This window comes from Nanorana parkeri, unplaced genomic scaffold, assembly GCF_000935625.1.
Source record: "Nanorana parkeri isolate BGI_ZX_2015 unplaced genomic scaffold, ASM93562v1 scaffold422, whole genome shotgun sequence".
Lineage (NCBI taxonomy): Eukaryota > Metazoa > Chordata > Amphibia > Anura > Dicroglossidae > Nanorana > Nanorana parkeri.
The window spans coordinates 712,400-735,085 of record NW_017306690.1 but is presented as its reverse complement, the minus strand read 5'-3'; the positions used below and the strand labels follow the sequence as shown (position 1 = coordinate 735,085).

The 22,686-nt window shown below is 39.1% G+C and overlaps 1 protein-coding gene across 1 annotated transcript in view; it reads right to left on the bottom strand.

Moving 5' to 3' along the window:
- Positions 1–6,444: 6,444 nt before the first annotated feature.
- AQP9 (aquaporin 9) overlaps positions 6,445–22,686 on the bottom strand; it is a 25,441-nt gene continuing 9,199 nt past the window's right edge. Inside the window, exons 3-6 of the mRNA XM_018559923.1 lie at positions 13,606–13,743; positions 9,955–10,073; positions 7,309–7,526; positions 6,445–6,846 (exon numbers count right to left, since the gene is read on the bottom strand). Of these exons, the coding sequence (XP_018415425.1) occupies positions 6,675–6,846; positions 7,309–7,526; positions 9,955–10,073; positions 13,606–13,743 (647 nt within the window). The 3' untranslated portion in view covers positions 6,445–6,674. The remainder of the gene's footprint in view (positions 6,847–7,308; positions 7,527–9,954; positions 10,074–13,605; positions 13,744–22,686) is intronic.

Here is a 22,686-nt window from a genome sequence, read left to right as displayed (position 1 = left end):
TGACTGGTCAGCACTAAGTGGTGCTCCAATCATATTGAGAATATAAAGTGCAAGTGTTTGCTTATTATTAATATTCATTACCTATTTCTGTGTTTTGTGTTTAGCAGTACATGGCTGTGAATGTGCATTATTATCAATGTATGTATGTGTATGAATAATGATAATAATAATAATTATTATTATCATGACCCGTTTCTATAAATTGTATTCACTTATGTAGCATCATTATTATTGCTATACGATAAAGTGTATAACATGCAATGATAATTCATACCCAATTATAAACGAAAAATTTTTTGTAGTTAAGCAAAGCTAGCATTCTTTGGTAGATTAAAGTGGTTCAAGCTATATCCATTTCTAAAAAATTTAATGAAATGCAGCCAGGCTAGTGTTTTTCCTGAAAATGCCATTACCATGCAGTTCATTACATGGCATCAATTTCTGTTCAAGAACTGGCTCATGTGAAGCTGTCTGGCTGCAGAGTGCTTAAACAGGCACTGGTATGTGGGAAGAGGCTTAGGAAAATATGGTCCACCCACTAAGTAACACTCACTACATGCTCTGGTTAAATATAGGTGAAATATAAACAGAGAGGAGGGGGTATGTTGGTGGGGGTAATCTTTTAATTCTAAGGAGCTGCTACAATCAGTGGCTATTAATATATAAAAGTTATGAAAAAAGGGATCCTGTTAAGCAAGGTTAGTTAAGCAAAGCTAGCATTCGTTGGTAGATTAAAGTGGTTCAAGCTGAATTATATCCCTTTCTAAAAAATGTAATGAAATGCAGCCAGGCTAGTGTTTTTCCTGAAAATGCCATTACCATGTAGTTCATTACATGGCATTAATTAATAATTTCTGTTCAAGAACTAGCTCCTGTGAAGCTGTTTGGCTGCAGAGTGCTAAAACAGGCACTGGTATGTGGGAAGAGGTTTAGGAAAATATGGTCCGCCCACTAAGTAACGCTCACTACATGCTCTGGTTAAATATTGGTTAAATATAAACAGAGAGGGGGTATGTTGGTGGGTGCAATCTTTTAATTCTAAGGAGCTGCTACAATCAGTGGCTACCAATATATAAAAGTTATGAAAAAAGGAGATAAAAAATGATATATCCCACCACAATAAAAATGGAACAACATTGTTCACATACACACACATACACACCCACATTTGCTATTACTAGAGACTAACCGTAGCCCACCTCTACCAACCCTGTAGATTTTTTTACATGTGTCTTAATAATGAAATAATGCTGGAAAAAAACTAAAACGAGGGCACAAGCCAGAGCAAGGTCGGGTCCAGCCAGATAGTGGCCATAGAAGGTTTATCAAACACTGTTCAAAATACTGCAGCATATCTCTTCTCTCTCAGAAGATTAACATTCAATAGCCATGAGTCATCATGGCTTTATCCTCCAATACCGGTATAGACTTGATATAGTTATGTATGTGCATGCAGCACCTCCTCCCTTCCCATGCACCTTAAGCCTTCGTCCTGATAGTAAATTGCAACAGCTCCTTGGAATGAGAAAGGATCTAGAGATAGGTATCTAACCCTGGGGACTGATGTACTGCACATACATATATACATATATACAGTATATCAAGTCTACGCCCTTATTGGAAGATAAAGCCAGGGTTACTCATGGCTATTGAATGTTAAGCTTCTGGGAGAGGAGAGATGTGATGACACTTTGTTGCTTGTAAGTCTATGCCAGCTTCCTGCCACCTCTACTTGCATCTTGCATGGATTTTGGTTGTCTATGTGATTGATCTTTGACTGCAACCCTTTTGCTATATGCATGGCTAATATATATACTGGCTAAATTGAACATTATGCTGGAATCTTAGACATTGTAGACATTAGTAGAACTTTTATTGGGCATACTCACTGTTTGATGAACCTTCCTTGGCCATTATCAGGCTTAATGCAACCTTGCTCTGACTTGTTTCCTCACTTTATTTCAGCATTATTTAATTATTAAGATACATGTGTAAAAATGTATAGCATTAGTAGAGGTGGGCTTTAGTAGTCCCTAGTATCGGAATGTGGGTGCGTGTGAATGTGAACAACTTTGTTCCATTTTTATTGAGGTGGGATATAAGTTTTGTGCTATATACTAATGAACTTTTATTTATATAATATTTAATACATGTGTAACTTATCCTAATTTTGTGGGTCACAGTCTTGTTGTGGTGCTCGGATCCATATTTTCTATCTCTATATATAATTGCATACAGTGGCTACAGACCTTCTACTGCTGCCTTGCTTGGGCTATCCATAAGGAAAACAGCAAGTGATGTCTGATTCAAATCTAGGAACCTCACAGATGATAAATATATTTCACAACATAATAACATACTCATACATACCATACATACCGCACAAATTAATTTTTTTGGCTACAAGCTTTAATTGGTTCCTATTTGTGAATTTCTCTTTGGAGAAGACTTTTGTCCACACGACATATTTATTCTATAGCTGTGTTATAAAATGCTACCATTGTCAGGTGTTTGCATCCAATGACTTTTTCTGCCTACCATAGAAATATTATTATCATTTTCATAAAACATTGGTTATACAGTAGATTTACTGTATATTTAGCAAAGACAACATGATTTATGTTTTAATACCGTTTTACATATGTTTTCAGCCCTACTGGTTGTTTGACTGAACAAATAAACACACTTGGATTTATTTTGATTTCAGATTTATGTATATTTACTTGCAATCAGCATACTACAGCAAAAACAAAGATAATTTATGATGGTATATAAAACACTTATGGATTTTGTTTAGCATTTCATTAGTATGTTTGATTGCATTTTTCTGCTTTTCACTATACAGCAATACGAAATAGTTTTCTTCATAAATATAACTTTATGTTCAAGTAGAGAAATGTAAGAGTTTAATATGTAGAAAGAAACCAGATATTTCCCTGATCAAGTCATGCAGCATTGGCTCTGCAAATCTGTAAAGGGTTGGGTTACCTACAGTGTCCCTCACATACTGAAAAGGTGAAGTGATTAATGCCTAAACATGATGGTGCATGTAAACCTAGTGCACAAAGACAATTTTCCACAACAGAGTTTCTTTGCTGCTGAAGTGGTTCTAAAATTAATAAGGCGATTTGTAATAAAATTGCACATGGATCCTTGTGTTTTTTGTATTCATCTATGCTAACCTGTGCAAGAACATATTCACCAACATGGAAGCAGGTAATGCAGGAAAAGCACTTTGCTCTGCAAACAGTTGCCTTTAACATGACATAAGTTTGATCCTTTGGCTAAGGTCACTTCAGAGCATTCCCTGCATTGAGTTTTGTGGGTCAGAATATCAACAGCAGATTGTCAGCATTAAGTCAACTGGTAAAGGAATCCAAAAGACCCCCCCACCAGTCCTCTTCAATATCTAAACAATGCAAACCCCCTGACATAGAAATCCCATAAGTGGAGCTATCCAATGAACAAGTATATCAATAGTATAAAGTGTATCAAAAATATTTTAATTAAACATGGAACAATGTAAAAATCAATCACCGTGTACATAACATTTAAAAATCTTAAAAGCAAGACACAGCTTCCCTAGAAAGACCCAAATGTAGGACCAGGTGGTCAGGGTTAACGCAGGATGAAAGGCAGTCACTGATGTGGGTAAATACACCGTATGGAGCAGAGGATACAAAATGTATCAATGTATAACTGGATTACTCACTTATTCATCTGTGGCCACAGGTAAAAGAATCCATCCGTACTTCCGCAATTGTTGTCTCAATGGTAACTCAATGGAGAGTATCCATATGATAATGTGTAATCCTGGAGGTTATTTAAAAGGTTTTAAAAGTCGCATAACTTTTTCTCAATGTAAATCCGGAACGACATCACCCAAAAGGCTGCATTTATTCCCTCACATAAGGGGGAGGACAGCCCGAGAATATTGCCCTGCAAGTGCAGCCACACGGTAGAGCAGGGGTAGACAGGGTTCCAAGGGCAAGTTGTCCAAAAGATCTCTGGATCGGGGGTCCGGCTGTTGCTGAGAAAGTATGCGCAATTTAGCTCCACTCAGTATAGACTTGAAGCCGATGATCCGTGCTGCTGTAACGCTGTGTGAGCGGGCCTCGCTCAATACAATCAGTATAGCAGAGGCTCGTTAACCCGATCAGTGTGATGGCAATGAAGCAATGAGTCCTGGGTCTTGTGGGAGGCTGATTACACGCTATCCCTAACGCGTTTCCCCCCAGCAAGTGGGGCTTCCTCAGAGGGGCGTGTGTCACGCGTTTCCCCCCAGCAAGTGGGGTTTCCTCAGAGGGGCGTGTGCCTTTCATCCTGCGGCCACGTTAACCCTGACCACCTGGTCCTACATTTGGGTCTTTCTAGGGAAGCTGTGTCTTGCTTTTAAGATTTTTAAATGTTATGTACAAGGTGATTGATTTTTACATTGTTCCATGTTTAATTAAAATAATTTTGATACACTTTATACTATTGATATACTTGTTCATTGAATAGCTCCACTTATGGGATTTCTATGTCAGGGGGTTTGCATTGTTTAAATATCATTTTTTGAAACCCAGGAGTGTAATCCACATTATCTATTATATTTTGCGATACTCCTCCCTCTTTCCTGTATATTATCCTCTTCAATATCCCAGATTCTTGCCATCCTGACCAGTGGTGTGAATGAGTGCAGGTCACCTACTCATCCTCACTAAGCTCCTATCAATAGGTGAATAGAATAGTAGGTATCTACGTGTATCCATTATTGATGGCATTTAAGCTTATTTATGCACTCTTCCATGGAGAAGAAGAATCCCACGTTTAACAGTTGTCAGTGGAAGAGGTGTTTCCATTAGGAGAATTGACCTCTAGACCTGCTTCAGTATAAACTGTAAAGGTTTAGATTCCACTTCATTTTCTTGCCTAGTGACAGTGTCCAGGACATTATGAAGTGAGATTGACACAGACAGCAAAAAAACCTGAACGGTTATAACCAAAGAAAGAAAGTTTTGTCTAGATTGGCACTTCATACACTTTATAGAACTTCCCTTTTACTCTCTCTGACAAAAATAAACTTAGAGCAGAAATTCACCCAAAAAGAACAAGATAGAAATGAATAGGCTATGAAAATATAAAATAAAAATGCAGCTTTTGTTGCAATATTTACTTTCAATCCAGAGCTCTCCCTGCAATACTTTTCTGCCAGAAAATGCCCTGCCTGATTGCCAGCAACATTTAACCCAATTTCTCTGAGCTCAGACTGTCCTGGGCCCTTCCCTGTCTGTGACTGAAAACGTTTATTTATTTATGTGCAACCTTTATTCCAAAAGGAAAACAAACTGTTGTAGTAACTGCTTTAAAAGCATTTGATGGAGTTTGGCTTTAGATGCCAGAGCATCTAACACTATCCTCTCCACAGGCTGACATTGCTGCTGTCCAAGGGTAGAGTGGAGCCATCCTAAGACAGAAGTGTGTTACTGGCAGGATCACCAGGTGAAAATAAATGAAAAAAGCCTTGAAAAAGAAAACGAATGCAGCTACCACATTTAGAGATTGGTAATGTAAGCTGCAATATGTTATTTTTTCAGGTTTATATACACTTGAAGTGTACCAGTAATAAATAGGGCACTGTATCTTAGTCAGGTACATATTAAAAGGTCTGACTTTCTGAGTCTGTATTCTTATTTTTTACCTAAAAACAATAACATTATACAGTAAAAGACAAGTTATAAAAAATGAAAGCTAGACATAACAAAAGATAGTTTGCATCAATGCTGGAGCCATTCTGTAGCCTTGCAGCTTCCTGTAGCCCTGAAACACTGAATGTTTATTGCTTCACAAATTAACCTCTCTAGAAAAAGAATTAATGGCAGTGCATCATACATTTTCTTCTAAATGGCAGACAACATCCTACTGCAGGGAAGATATTGGCTTCTGTCAGTAAAATCATTTTAACACACAGTGAATTTTAATGGTATTGATGATTAATCAGAGTTATTACACATTAATGCATGACAAGACTGATTACCAGCATATACCTTTGTGACCCAGTCTATGGTCCATTAGTGCTTTATTAACAGGGAGGATTTATGTCTGAGCAATTAAGGGCAGTATGATTATCCCCTAATACTTTTATATGCGAGATTGAAGGTTAGGAATAAAATACTAATGATTGACTGAAAATATTTAGCTATTTTATTTCAAGTTTTAATGCAAGTAATTAGGTATATCACATATCAGTCACAGTATTTTCCATTTTCAAATGAGAGAACTTAGTTTATTTATTTACTTTACTAATTGATATAGATCTGACACATTCTTTTTTGTTGCCGTCCGTCCGTTTTTTTACTACGGGCGGACGGCAAGAGGTTAACAGATAACATTGAACCATTCACATTGCTTCCTGATGACACCCCCACCCCACCCCCAGAATCCTACAGCTTAGTGTCCCTACTAGCGTCATACAAATTCACATACAAGGTTTGACCAATCTGGGTTGAAGCCATTTAACATGTCAGTAGGTTTTGGAATTGTTGGAGAAAAATGGCACACCCGGAGGAACCCATGCAAACATGTACATATTTCATGCCGATAGTGTCTTTGGTGGAAATTGAGCCAATGTTGGCCTGTGCTATTTACTATGTAATTCCACCATTCCCTGAGTTTAAAGGAACACAAGTTGATTATGCCATATTGGTAAGTTCATGCTTTTCATACTGATCAGTATCAACAGGATGCATGCTATCTTGTCCATTGTGATGATGAGCTTCTATGCAGAGAATATATATGTAAGCTCCAAGTGCTCCACCAGCCATTGGGCCAACTACAGGAATCCACCAAAAGTTATTGCCAGCTCTGCATGAAACGGAAAAATAATTTAGCATGGTCACTATTAAGTAAGAGCACCAGTCTATATCAGTGTAGGTCTATGTAAAGATAAGATGGCAAGACTATGAAGACTAAAAAAACTATTGTGCAAGACTGATACTGTTGTCTATACTGTATTTGCATATCAATACCTACAACAGCTATGACTATTACAAATAAATAAGAACATATTTTTTCTTTTTAGATGGGATGTTTCACCCATATGAAATTAGTAATGCTTAATAACAGGTTACAATTAAAAAGTGCCCTCTCTATATTTTGCTTCTGAAATCTTTAGCTTAGTACTCAATGCAAATCTACCCAATTGTAACTAGATTTTAAGCAAAAAGTATACAACATTCATTTGCAACAATTATGTTATAAATCATATCCTAGTTAAGCATACACATATCTATAGGAAATATGGTTCCGTTCTCTGAGATTACTTACGTGAAAACATCATAACCCCATCCAGCCACTGCTGTGAAGATTCGTGGACCTAAGTCTCTAGCTGGGTTCATAGCACCGCCACAATTCATTCCCAGAGCTAATCCTAGAAGCATAATCAGAAGGCCAATTGCAATCGGCTCCAATCCCTTAGGGGCTGCAATGTTTTTCTTGTCAAATATGGCAAATACCAAAATGAGCAGAAGTGCAGTAGACAGTATCTGTAAAAAAATAAAATATACAAAATATGTCAGTACTGGTAAGTATGTTTTCCAATTCTAGTTAATAAAAAATAGTTTTAGGTGTCCAAAGTCCCAGAGCAAGCTTCACCAATCAACTAGACTGAACCCAGTTTAGGGCTGTCATGCAAAAAGCACCTACAAATCAAGTATTTTGAATGCCTCATTGCAGTGTCTTTCCTATCCATAAACAATGTTTTATTCATTGTGTTCATGTGACTTTTAAACTTGCTATAACTACTTCTGGAAGAGTCAGTTCTCTAACACATCCTCCATTCTTACACATCATAGCCCTCTCATCTTCTGGGAGTGTCTGATTACTGAGGGGGGGGGGGCTGATCCAGCGTCTCCATCCCTTCCCCCACCTCCCAACATAACCTTTTATGTGAGTTTTGGGGGAGGAGCAAAGGGAAATATTATAGACTGTCACCCGAGTGACAACCCTGGGTGTGCTGGGGCAGCTGACATCACATCCAAGATGGTGACCTAATAACCATGCATGAAATATGTCAAATGCACTTAGAATTGTATGGGAAGATTTTTGTTGAAATTAATTATCTGGTGACTGGGTCTCCTATACTAAGTTATTTTTCCACATATGCTGCTATTTAAACATTGTTTCAGTCAAGATTATGTGGAATTTGAAAGTACAATTTTGAAGAAGAAAGTGATAGCCATCACTTCTGATCCTCTAGGTCTCTCTGCAGAGTGAGGGACCACAGTGTGATAAGGATGCTTAACTCCTTTAAGGGTATATATAGCTTGGAAGTCAATTGAGGCTTTAAATGTTATAAGAAGTAATGCCACTTTTGTTGATTATGCCAGTGAGGGAAAATCTGAACAATGATAGTGGTAAGTGGTGAGCTATAGTGATGAATAGATGATAAATGTGCAGCCACACTTATAAGTAGGGATGAGCCGAACACCCCCCTGTTCGGTTCGTATTCGAACATTCGAATGGCCGAAATGTTCGAATACGATGCAAGTGTATATGTATTATGGAATGTACGCGGTCGAACAGACCACGAACATCCCATGACGTTCGTCGCTCGGCGAGCGCTCGAACTGCCAATGTTCGATTTGAACTCATGTTCGAATCGAACACTTGGCCCATCCTTACTTATAAGTACAACATATTGTAGGCATTCTGTGATTTTAAGATGGACTTTGACTAAATGTTACCATGGCAAGAGGCCAAAAATACATATTGAGAAACAACCATGAATGTTGAAGAGGATCTCACACCAGTTCTTTGTAGAAGGGAGATATGCAATCTACTTTCAACACTGAGTCTGCTTACAGAAAACTCCTTAAACTGTATTTCCACTTTTGCAGGCAGATTGGGATAATACCTATTTTATATTTACTACATGCTCCCATTCACATAGCATAACTTTTTTTTATATTGCTGCTTACAAAATACATGAACTATTCTGAAAAAAATCTTGTTCTCTGTACTGAGCTTTGGTCTGGAATGCAAGGGGGTAGGGCAGTGGCGTAACAATCGCCATAGCGACCGAGGCGGCGGCTATGGGGCCTGGGACACAGATGCAGAGCGGACCGCCTGGGTTGCTATGGCATCCTCTGCTGGTGGCTTTCACTGGCGGCTCTGAAGAAGAATGCCCTGCTGTTCAGATCACTGACTGTAATCTGTGCAGCAACGCGTTCGTCTCCAGAGCCGCTGAGTCAATGAGAGCCAGCAGCGGTGGTGGAGGAGGCCGGACCCGACAGTGGAGGAGGAGGTGGTGCCCGTGGTTGACAGCAGGGGAGAAGGCGGGCCCATCAGCGAGCATGGAGGAAGAGTAGGCGGACAGGTAAGGAGTGCGACCAGCCCACCTGAGGGTGACCCTGCAGAGCCCACCATAGAGAGTCTACACATAGAGAGTCTATGGTGGGCTCTGCAGGGTCACCCTCAGGTGGGCTGTGTGGGATCTCAAGTGGGCTCTGCAAGGGGTATAACTAGAAATCACGGGGCCCCATACAAAATTTTGCTATGAGGCCCTGTGATTTCTAGTTACACCCCTGGGGTAGGGAGATTAATGTTAACATAATTAACCCTGTCTTTACTGTGATGGCATATCTCAATATCAGTTGTAAACAAGATTTAAAAAATGTCTGTGGTAACAAAAGGTTAAAGCTCCAGATGCATAGTATGTTAATGAGAGGAAGCTTAGTTTATCCCTAGTCTTTGTATGGGGACAGACATAGCTTAGTGTCACTTGGAAAGTTAGAGAGAAACTTGCAAAGACCTGCTACACAGACACATCTAAAAGGTAAATGGGTGTGAATGAGAACACATAACAAACATATCTCAAATTTGACTGCAAGCAAGAAATTGGCATGCTTGACATTTTATAATGTCTATGGGTACCTTCATGCATACCACATAAACTATATTTAAAGGTCTTACTTGATCTCCAAGTCCATTTATTGTTGACAGATATGGAGCAGGATAGGTTGCAAAAATATGAGCTGTGGCATTTGGACCATCTACTGTAAGAACTCCACCAGAATATTTGATTATTGCTTCTGCAAAAATAAAACAACATAGCTATTAGTTTTCGTCATCGCCTATCAACTCTTAAGTGATCTGTAATTAGTAGTTCTTAAAAAAATTTTTTTTTAATAGGATGGAGTCCACCCCCTTCTCCCCAACATACACAGACACATGTACACATGCCCACACCACAGACATACACGCACATAAATACGCACCTATATATACAACTGCTTTATTGTGTATGCCTTTGCTGTACTTCCTAAACTAAACAGAACAGCATATAATGATAGACTCAGGGCCGCCATCAGGGGCGTACCACCAATAGTAATGTGAGGGGCCCAGAAGGCTGGGGGGGCCCGAGCTTCGACCGAGCAATTTTTACTATAGATTAATATGTGCAGGCAAGTTGGTACGTTAATGACGCGCTGCCCGGCTTCCTAATACAGGAAGTATCAGGGTAGGCATCGGAGCATTTGGGCGAGAACGAGTACTAGTATCTAGTAACTAGTATCGGTGCATCCCTAATTTTTTGTGTAATGTATTATTTAAGCGTTTCTCTAGCATTTCCAAACTCATTTCATTTATATCCCTGGAGTAATTTTTTATTTTATTTAACTTTTATTTTTTACATTTTTTTTACTTCATTGCTATCACATGGGGGGGGGGGCTCACAAGCCCCCTAGTGTCACCTTTCCCCTTCACTGGATTCAGCTGCTAAGGAAGCTAAATGTCAACACAGCAGGCAGTGGCTGGAAACAATAGCCAGCCTGCTATTGGATATTTTAAATTGTAATAGCAGGCTGGCTATTGCACCCGCCCACTGCCTGCTGTCAATCAGCAGAAGAGGGAACTGAAGGAGAACACCGCCAGAAGAGAAGGAGGAACGGGGGAGAAGAGAAGAGTACGAAGTGGCCAGAGAAGGAGGAACGCGGTGGCCAGAGAAGGAGGAACAAGGCAGGCAGAGAAGGAGGAACAGGGCAGCAGCGTAGGTACGAGGGGGAGCATCAGGTAATGCAGTGACAGTCTCTCCTCCCTGCTGGTGCCGTGTGCAGTGGTCTGTGTTCCCACTGCCTCTGCCGATACAGGTGGGGAGAGCAGCGGGGATTGAAAGGAACACAGACTGCTGCAGCCAGCACCAGTGGGTAGGAGAACGTTGACGAAAATTGGGTACCAGACGAAAATCGTTTTCATCCCATTAACTACTCTTTAATTTTGTTTTTATCACTGAAAAATGGCCAAAAAACAGGGGGAAAACATTTTGCAGACGAAATGAACACTGCTTGAGAGCCCACACTGCCCACCAGAGAGCCTGCATAGCCCCCCCCTGAAACCCTGAAAAGCCCTCCTGAGACCCTGGAGACATCAAGCCATGTACCTGGAGGAACACAGGGTATGTAGCTTCATAGTATTCTGCATTGCTGTATAAAGTATTGCTGAGATTTGTAGTCCTCTATAGCCGGTGGTATTCTGTATTGCTGAGATTTGTAGTCTCTCTACAACTTGGAGTCAGTGGCGGATCTACCAGGCTCACAGCTGCAACCGGGCTCCGGCGCTCCACCACTGACTCCAATCAGTAGAGAGAGTTCAAAACACAGCCCGTACATGAGGAAGAGGGCCCTGGTGACCGTCAACATTTTCCACCAAAAGGCCCACCAAAATCCTCAGCACTAGGCCTGTGGTGCTCTTAATCCGGCCCAGGGGCCCAGGCCTAAAGCTGTGTAAGGGGCCCCAAAATTTCTAATGGCTGCCCTGGATAGACTGTATATATAGATGATGGATGTTAACACTAGCATACATTATGCTTTAAAATCCCCAAGGACGGGTCTAGCACTGACACAAATCTGTCCAAATGTATATCCTGCTTTTGGAATGTTTTTTTGAATAATGTTCTCATACACTAAACAAACACCTTAAGGGCAAAAATAGGCAGGATACAGGACTAACTGAACTCAGGCACAGGGACACAGAGAAGAGCCAGCAAAGGAAGTCAAAGCCACAGCAGAGGAAGTTGCAGAAACCCAATAGGAGAATGCACTGCCAGTGATCACTGCAGTACTGGACAACTGTAAAAGAGACAAGTGCTATATTTGGCCTTGTCCGTCTTTCCATAGCTGGATAATACAGATCTCGTTCTCTGACTGGAGATAGTTTTACCCAATTAGATAAATGGGTGCCTGTACCTGCTGGGCCAAGGCCATTCTGTAGCCATTCTTGCTGTCTATGTACTGTTGGGGAAATTTCGTTCCACTTCCTGGCCTAAAGACTCAACAGGCAGTGAGTAGAAATCTCTGTAAAGTCAAGGAAAAGCTCCTCTAAGACAACTGGAACATGTATCCTCGTTGGAATATTTTCCCTCACCTTCAGTTCCAGTAAAAACAGTACCATTATGGATCTCATATCACTTTCTGTCCCAGTAAAAATGGTAGAGAGTAAATTTCCCCAGTATGCAGAGGTATGAATTGACTTCTAAGACCCAATGGGCTCTTGGGCAACTGCACAGTCTGCAAAAATAGTATGTACGTCCCTGCTTCTATGCTATCAAAATCCTTAGAAATGATTTGGCTATAATAATATTTTAATACATGTTTTTACACCAAGGTGGAGAACTTGCCTATAGCAAAAGTAAGTTTCTTGATTTTATTCTCCCAAAAGATGAAACCTAACTGGTCACTATGGGCAAGTTCTCCACTGTTGTCAAGGTTTTTAAAATATTTTTCTAGAAATTTGCCTTGACACTAATTAATTTCTTGTGCTGATCACTAGCAATCTAATTATGTTGTATAATAATTTTCCACAGCATTTCTATAGATTCTACAAGGTATCAGATCTGCAGTAAAATGTTAAACAACCTAGATCAGTATAAATGCTGATGTCTTCCACCAAAGACTTTCTTTGTTGCTCTGAGATGTTACTACATTATTTCATAATGTTCACATAATATATCATGTGAATAATCACTTCAATTAACAAATCATGCACAGATAAATAAACAGGAAATTTGCTTTGCACATGATTAAATAATTGAAGTGAATATTCACAGTTTATTGCATGAACATTCTTAACCCCTTCAGTAAACCATTCTTGTTATACAACCAAATGCAAAGGAAGTCAATGCTGGAAGAAAACAGTTGTGACATGCTTATCTTGTTAAAGGAAACTGAATTATTTGGATCATTGGCCATGTTGTCCAATGCGGCATCACATTTCTTTGCTGCACTTTCGTAGCTGATATAAATTATTTCTACAATGAAAAGGTCACTTTGTTGTGTTTGCTTCTCAGGCCAAAAGTTCCCAGTCCTCCACTAGTTTAAACTATGCATATGGTGAAAAATGCATGAGCAGTGAAAGCATGTCAAAGCAATCAGTAGACTCAAAGATACAGGCAGCTGTATATACTGTAGATGCACACATTTGACTCTTCATATAAAGACTGTGATTGTCTTTTCCACCTCCCCAGCCATCAATGTGTGTAGGCAGTCTGCCTGCATCAAAACAATTCTGTTACAGCATATAGATTTTAACAATAATGCTTACAAGGTTTCAAAAACAGAATATACCTACCATAATAAACACCAAAAACTAAAGCAGACCCAGTAATGGCACCCACAAACTGTGCACTCACATAGAAGGGGAGCTTGACCCATTCTAATCTTCCAGTTAAACACATGGCAAATGAAACTGCAGGATTAATGTGGCCCCCTAAAATGACAAGAAACATTGACAAGCATTGAATAGTATACATTTCAATATAGCCGTTTTGTTATTCATAAAAATACACACAAATATTTGCTTTTTGGCTTTATATTTTTATTCTTATGACCTTGTATTACCAGTTTTACCTTCAGCCGCAGGGCGCTAACGTCAACATTACACTAATTAGTTACCAAATTGCACAGATGTAAACTGTTGCTAATTAAGTTCTTATAGAGTTCTGCAGATTGTTCCTACTGCACATATAGTTGAGCGTGTTACTGTAAGATTAATTACACTTGCCTCCGGCTATTTGGTGGCAGCCTCAGTATTTAATAAGCTGTAAATCTGACCTGTAAGTAGCAATCATAATTTTGTAACAAATGAATCAGTGATCACTTGCTACGTACCGGTGTGTACAGAAATAAGAAGGATGCTAAATATTTTACTTTGTTTTTCAAGGGAACAGTTTGACTTAAGGTGCCCATACACCTTGGAATCATCAGACGAAGATTTCCGTCCGATGATCGAACCGTCGTACGATTTTCGTACAGCGGCACCCATCCTGCCCTGACCATCACACAGTTCAGTTAGCGGTCTTTAGCAGAAATCACCTGGACGAACTTCGTTAATGGACCGCACAGATTTTCGTTTGTTCATGAGCAGTGTTAATCGTACGATTTTGGACGTACAGAAACGCCACCAACCATGCAAAGATCGTACGATTCAACAGAAGTTTTCTAACCTGCTAGAAAGTTAAAAGTCGTACGATTGTACAGTATTTGCGGTTGTAGACTGCCCATCAACCTTACGAATATTGGACAAAAACGCGATTGCAAATCTCTTTGTTTGCAACTTCACAGAATTCCAAGGTTTTTTGTTTCTGATATACTGTTTCCTCCAAGCAAGCAAAATTGCAGATGACGTTACAATGGATTAAACTGCATTTGCAAGAGGAATATTAACACTTCATACAAAGTGAGAGGCAGAAGATTTTTATAATTGTTGTCCATATTGCACCTTATTCACCAAGGTTTACCAATTTATCAGCATGTAGGACCTTTATATATCACTGATACTTTGCCAAAATTAGTTTGAAAGGTAATACTTGGAACATTTTAATATTTCCTCAGTGGGGGCTTCTGCTTGTTTTAAGAAGCTTGTTTTAAGGAACTGTGTCATAAGAAGCATATCCAAAAGGAGCAGTGTTTCAAAGGAACGGGACTATAAGGGTTACTATCACTGATGGTAATATCCTTCTGAAAGATGGCAATCTCCTTCCTTCTCTAGTTGTCATGTTGACCCACTGACTTCGATGCTTCCTAGTCTCTGACCTGGAACAATTATGAAAACCAGGATGTCTGTGATTAATAAAGAATATAAGCCAGACACAGCCAGGCAACTAGCATCTTCAGAAGGAGATCAGCAATAACAGGAGTCCTTTTATATAATTATCCAATAAAAAAAGAGCAAAGAGTATCAAAGTTCAGTAACCTATGGAAGCCAATCAGAATTGATTTTACTGAAACAGCTGTAAGATGGCCTGCAATTGGTTGCTAGGAATAATTTTTTTTACATTGCTCCTTCTAGAGCTTTATTGAAGGAACATGCTTGTCGGTAAATTAGTAAAACACAGCACAGAAATTTCCCCTTGGGTTATAATGAATCTACTCTCACAACATTAATGTCATTGAAGAAATTCATGGAGTTGCTGTTCTCCGACCCTCAACTTCATATTAGTTACAAGGGAATAAAACACTTCTTTGGCAACACAGCTTATGATGGGATGGCCATGGAACTAGCATGCAGTCATTCTTTTTCAATATAGACCAATGATAATAACACTAAATAAGTACTACATTTGTATACATAAATGACTATGTAATAGACTATTTGTGAATTTTCCTAGAAGAAAACAATGATTTCTTGTTAACAGCAAGAAAACATTCCATGCAAACTTTAGAACTAGCTATGTAGAGTTATTTGTTATAAATAATGAGTCATTTATGCAAAGACAACAAGGGGGTAACTATAGTAACAGCAGCCCATGCGACTTTCATGAGGCCAGCAGTAAAACGGGCCAAGTATGCTGAGGAAAAACATTCCCTTAAGGCTCCTCTACTACTTGTTCTAGACTACACTAGCACTTGGCTAACAAGCAATATAATCTGGAAGAGTGACAGAACAGCCTTTACCAGTGGAGGCTCTGAAGGCCCTATAAATACTATCAATCTTTTTTTGGTTGGAATTGCGGTAATTGACCGCACCTATTTTCGTTTGCGCATGAGCAGTGTTAATCGTACGCCACCAACCTTGCGACAATCGTATGATCGACTGAAGTTTTCAAACATGCAGGAAAGACAAAAGTCGTACGATTGTACAGTACTGGCGGTTGCACATTCCCCATACACCTTACGATTGTCGTACGAAAAGTCTATCGCATACGATTATCGTACGATAATCGTAAGGTGTATGGGCACCTTAAGGCTTAGTATAAGTCTAATTGCAGAAGAAAAGGGAGAATTCTCTGCCACTTTTCTGGGGACCTTTAAAGTTAAACTCCTGTGTAAACCCAAATATTACTTTGTAAAGTAGCAGTGATATTATCAGTGTGGTGCACATAGTCTGTGCAGAGAGCAGAGCTATGGATGGGACTTAGCAGGTCCACCCATTATAGGCTGCCTACAGACAAGACCAATCAGCCTTCACAAGGAGAGAGAGTAACAGTGACCAGTCTTTATTACTGGAATCTCTTGCACGGAGACAAATTTGTCTGTTACCCATTATGTTATACTGTATGTTTATATACATAATATGCTTTTTGTTACACTTTCTTTATACAAACTACTGATTATTTATATTATGGAAGCTGTTCAACATACCACCCAAAACAGCAAACATAATAATAATAATCAGAATATATTCTTTGATTTCTTTCAACAATTTAAACACATGTAGTAACTCCATACATTTTAGCTTTAGAATTTAAGTAGTTTAATAGTATTGTAACTTTCGAGTTGTTAAAAGTGGCCTTGATGAGCTAATTTTGTGTCTGCTTGCTCTTAAGGTCATTTTTTCTTTCAACAAATAAACACAGATAATATAAAGCCTCCTCGTTCTGCTTAATATAGCCTGGCCAGCTGTAATTATTAAAGGGTGTTTATTAGAGAAAAGCGAGAAGAGCGATCTTGTAAAATTCAACCCCATTCTGCATCCAATTGCAGATTGCTCATAGGCAGTTTATTCATTTTTTTCTAATAATGTTTCTATTATTTTCTTTTCTATGCTGCATTTCAAAACGTTTTAGCCCTCGTTCACACCTGAACGTTTTGTAGCGCGTTCTACGCTCGACGAACGCTCTACAAAACGCTCAAACATCAAAATCCCATTGTTTTCAATGGGTCTGGTTCACACCTTGGCGTATTTCATCCCGTCCCTAACGCGCTACAAAACAGCCCACGCCTGAAAAGGTACATGTACTACTTTGGGTCGTTTTTGTTGCGCGTTTCCATTGGGATACAGCCAAGTAGCCCTCGGAAACGCGCGTTTGTCGCGCAATTTTTTTACCGCGAATTGCGGCAAAAAAAACGCGCATATGCAATACCAGGAACCAGGCATTAGAGTTTAATAAAGAAGCATCCACAAACAATAGCAACCTAGGGCATCAAATATAGGGGTAAGAATCCTAATGATTAGAGGACATTGAGTGCGCAGACCTCCCCTGTATTACATTTTTTATTTAATTACCAGATTAATGCTGCAAGAGATGGCCCATATAAAACGCTGACTTCATAGTTAAAGACACCCAACAGCTGTGATTCACCCTAGTCCATCATAGACCTTGAATACAGCAAAAAGATTTAGTCATCTTTTGGGGCTTAGTCATTAGTTGGTCAGTGATCTGTAGGCCCGCATTCACACCTGCGTGTGGCGTGAACGTGCGTCACATTCGCGCATATTTGTGCGCATTTATGTGCTGTGATTGCAGCACGTCCCAATTGGGTTTTCAAGAGTGCAAACAAGGAGGAAAAATTAGTTTGAGCTGAGTTTGGGGTGGTGATGTTAGAAATGAATGGCAACGCAAGTGTGTTGCACGTTTTATTGTGTTTTTGTGAACGCGTGCCAAACGCACACAAAAACATGCGCTTTGGCACACGTTCATAGAACGTGCAGGTGTGAATTGCGGGCTAATATCTTGCATAGGTAATGTGCATTGAATGCATTAGCTGATCACTTTTGTGGTGGATGACACCACACTTGAGGTGTACAGCGGTGTCCTCTCTCTATGCCAGCAGTTCTCAACCTCGCCCCCGTCGGGGGTCGAATGATGATTTGCCAGAGGTCGCCCAGCCACCGACTGCCGTGAGTCAGAAAAATAAAATGCATAGCTGGATTCCTATTGGCTATTTCACTGAGGACTACAAATCCCAGCAATACATTATATACTGTATGTATAATGCACTATTGCTAGCATTTGTTGTATTCCTTTATAGCTGGTGGTATACTGCATATAATCATTATACAGCACAATGCAGAATACCACCAGCTATAGAGGACTACAAATCCCAGCAATAATACATTATATACAGCGCAATACAGAATACCAGCAGCTACAGAGGACTTCAAATCCCAGCAATAGTACATTATAGTATAATGTGCTATTGCTGCTATTTGCTGTATTCCTCTATAGCTGGTGTTATTCTGTGTTGCGCCGTATAATCATTATACAGCGCACTGCAGACTACCAGCAGCTACAGAGGACTACAAATCCCAGCAATGATAAATTCTACAGCGCAATGCAGAATAACACCAGCTACAGAGGACTACAAATCCCAGCAATAGAACATTACAGTATAATGGACTATTGCTGCGATTTGTTGTATTCCTCTGGGATTTGTTGTCTCCTTTAAGGAGTGGTTCTCAACCTGTGGGTCGCTGTGTGATTTCTGCTGTGCTAGGTGAGAGTCCTCCTCAGCCCTCTCCTAGTGCAGCAGTGTCAGTTCTCCCGCCACGCCGCCAGATGTTGCAGCAGCAGCCACGTCATCCCTAAATATTACCGTTGGGGTCACCACAACTTGACAAATGTTACCAAGGGGTCCTGGCCCTAGAAAGGTTGAGAACTACTGTTCTATGCCCTGCCTAGTGACTTGACAGTTAAACAGCAGAAGCAGAATGATGAGGCCTTCCCACTCTGCCCTCTACTCTTAACATCATTTTCCTTGTTAACACATTAGGATGACTGGCTCTCAGATCTACCCCTCCTTCCCCCAGTGTGGGTGCTACTGTATGGGGATTGCATGAGGCTGATATCAAGTAAAACTAGTTACGTATGCTAATTGTATTAACAATTGCTTTTAAAAAATAAATGTAATTAGTTAATAGTGAATGCATAGATGTGTTAGCCTGTGTCTGTTATACCTGCCTGGAGTTCAGCTCTAAGACCTGGTTCACACTAAGCGCAATTTTTCATGTCACTCAGTGTGAATGAGGTCTTAAGTACACCTATGCTTCTCTAAAATCCTAATTTAGTCATTTTAGTAAACCGAGGCACCAAGATTTTAATGAACATACATTTTCATGCATATTCCTTCCAGAGAGCCCAAAACCCAAATCGCTTCATTGTTCACGGATTAACATCATGTGGGTTGTTTGTATTTTTGCATGACCCTTTCTGTCTCCTACATGACCCCGTTAGTCATTCATCACATTGCTGACCCAGGCTTACTCAAAATCTCCAAAAACTAGAAACAAACAGTCTTATGATCTCTCTATTTTGTGATCCAATCACAGACTCTGCCTAGCAGTGTGTTCTTCAACACATTAATGTTGCAAGCAGAAATTTTTATTTAAAGTAAGCCAAAATATGATGAGGATCATTAGCTTTTCTGTTGAACAATGCAAACAAAAACCAAATTTAGACTCAATTAGGCATCTTTTTTAATGGAGGATTTGTTTCTCAAATGTTAACCTTTTATATTTTTTTCAGTTCTGGAAAATTCAGAATAGGCAGTTGATAATACAGGCAATAAAGATAAAACCTAACAAATATGAATTGCACCTCTAGGCCCATCAAAGTTAATTCATTAAACTTAGATAAAAGGAGGAAAGGAACATTTGTGGATAACAACTTTATGTGTGCACATCTTGTAAAAGATAAGTATTGTTGCAATAGTTGCCAGTTCAAGGCTGTCTTATACAGATCACTGAGCCTGAGAGATCAGGAATGGTCCTCTCTATAGGAACCCAAAAGATCTATTACCTTCACTTTATTGTAAGCTTGTCTTTCAAAGTGTGAATTACTACTGCTTAACTGCCTGTTATATAACCAAGTGCTTTCACATTATTGCAAATCCAATTTATATGCATCTAAGTGATACACATGCTTTAAAACACTGCCCATTCCATTCATAAATAGAATTAGATTTTTTGGCCATCATTGATCTCTGAACTCTATTATTGAACAGCAGCTGTAGAGGTTATAAGATTCTTGACATACATTATTCTGTCACCTATAAGATACCAGACTTATCTTATAAAAATTCACATTCAGCTATGGCACAAATGTTTCCACTTAAAAGCCCAGACCAATTCTTATCCATTCCAACTGACAACTCATTTAACTTTAATAACTGTCACTATAATACTTGGCAAGGGATGACTCACCATGCCAAATACATCACTTGTAAGAAAGGCAATAATGATATCATCTTCCATTATTTAATAACAGCAAGTGGAACCTGTTAGAATTTAACTAGGCTTGCAGTTTTAAGGACATCATAGGTAATGTTTTCTTTGGATATCCTATATTATATAATAAATATTGAAAAAGACAATACAAATGTTACTGTAATACATAGCTAACAGGTATGATAAACCATGTCTATTTGCCTACATCGATCAACCCATGTTTGTTACTATTAGATTTGCCACGTTAGATGGATACTTCCCCCTTTTCTGGGTTACCTTACATAGAATGTATATAAAGAAAAGTATCTACCTTGTGTGACCGAATTCCTCTCAGATATCAAATGGATGAAGAAGCATTACAGCTGCATGATAACTCTGCTCCTATTTACTGCCCTACTGTAAAAAGGCTGTGTTTACAATGTGCCCATATACAGGGCCATCCCTTTAATGAGGCAGCCTTTGGGTCACATGGGGGGCAATCAGGATTTTTTTTGAATTTTGTAAAGTGTAAGGGAGGGTTATAACTCCTGTCTGCTTTTTTGCCACCTGTGTTCCTGTCCAATAGCCACAACAGGAAGTGAGGAAAATCCCTGGTAGTCACCAGGATCACCAGCACTAGTGTTCCCATTGGAAGTTACCAGTCAGTTTGATTGAAAAAACAGCTTGAAGCAGGTTGATAGAGCTTGGAAGTAGGTCATATGCAGGTTATACAGAGGTAACTGCAGGTCAAATCCACCTGCCAATGATCTGTGAATGTTTTCAGAAGTGTCTCAAACTAATCTTTCATGCACGTGCAATGCACCAGAAAGCAAACTGCAGTTGTCCATTGACACAAGCCCAAAGCCTGTCAACACAAGCCCCTACTTGACTAAAGTCATAAAGTTCTTGATCATATGTATGTATAAACCCTTTTCTAAATCTTATTACATATAGTCTCCCTCTAAGAAGGTATTTTTATGTACTATTACTACACTTCACTATATTTAATTGGCAAATTAAACAAGTGGCTGTTCTGTCAAAAGACATCAAATCTAAAATATGCTTACAGCCTCTGTGATGATTCCGATTCACTTAGGGAAGCTTACTGTACATCTATAGACTCATTAAAATGTCAAGAACCTACATTTAAATAAAATAGCATTTCATTACTACAGATAACTAAGGTGATTTAGTTAAAGCTCTTAACCACGTTATATTACAGTTGGATGTTATTTATCTGACAATCAAAGCAGCTTTCTGTTCACTCATTTGACACATGCTGAATTCCTATAATCACAAAATAGCTGTGAACTGCACTGCCTGATTGGAGAACAGTGTTTGACTGTTTGTGCACCATGTATTGACAGATTATGGATTGTGTTAAAATTACTTGGGTGGAACAATGTAAAGTAAAGTGTATAAATAGTTTTTATGTGCCCATTAACTATTGCAGACATTAGCCAGGTTAGCTTTAGATCAAAGCTTCCCTTAATAAAGCTGTATATGGGGCACAGATGATTCCAGCAATTGATCAATACCTATTAGGATACTGAATGCCTGGGATGGAAGATGCAGTTGTTATTCAGCATACAAAATCTATCTGTGTATGCATCCTTCTTACAACCTGGAATCTCTTGGAACTTCATTGTGTTTAACTGTCAGATATGGCCAGACCTGTTAAAATAATTCAAAATCCAAGAACAGGTAAGGCTGGACAGTATTGCTTTTTTTTTATCCATCACAGGTAGGACAAAAAGATGACTGAAACTTTAAGGTTGATTAACTTAAAAATTTGAGAATCTTTACTAAAAAAAGTGTAAATATCTACTTCAAATATCCAATCATGCGAAAAGCATCTGCACATGGTTGGGCATTTAAAGTCATCAGGACATTGCTTTTCACATGCATGATTTCATTAAGTGAATATTCGCACATTCTTTTCAGTGAAGACTCTCAACTTCTTTAGCAAATTAGCCCCTTTATATTAGTAAAAGGGAGGCATAACTGGGATCATTCATTAGCCCACAAATGTTCACCTTTGACACTGGCGTTGATTTACAAAGAAAAAAGGAAAAACTGTTTACATTGCAACAAAAATGTTGCCTTAGCTTAGTAAATTAGGTGAAACTATCTTTGATTACCCAGTCATGTGTAAGGGAACCTAGAAAACTAGATTTTTGTAGCACATAATTGGTTGATTGAAGTGAACATAACTTCACGTTTTTCAGAAAGCTCAGTAAATTCAGTAAACATTCACTTTGTCTGTCTTAGAAAGAAGATCATTTA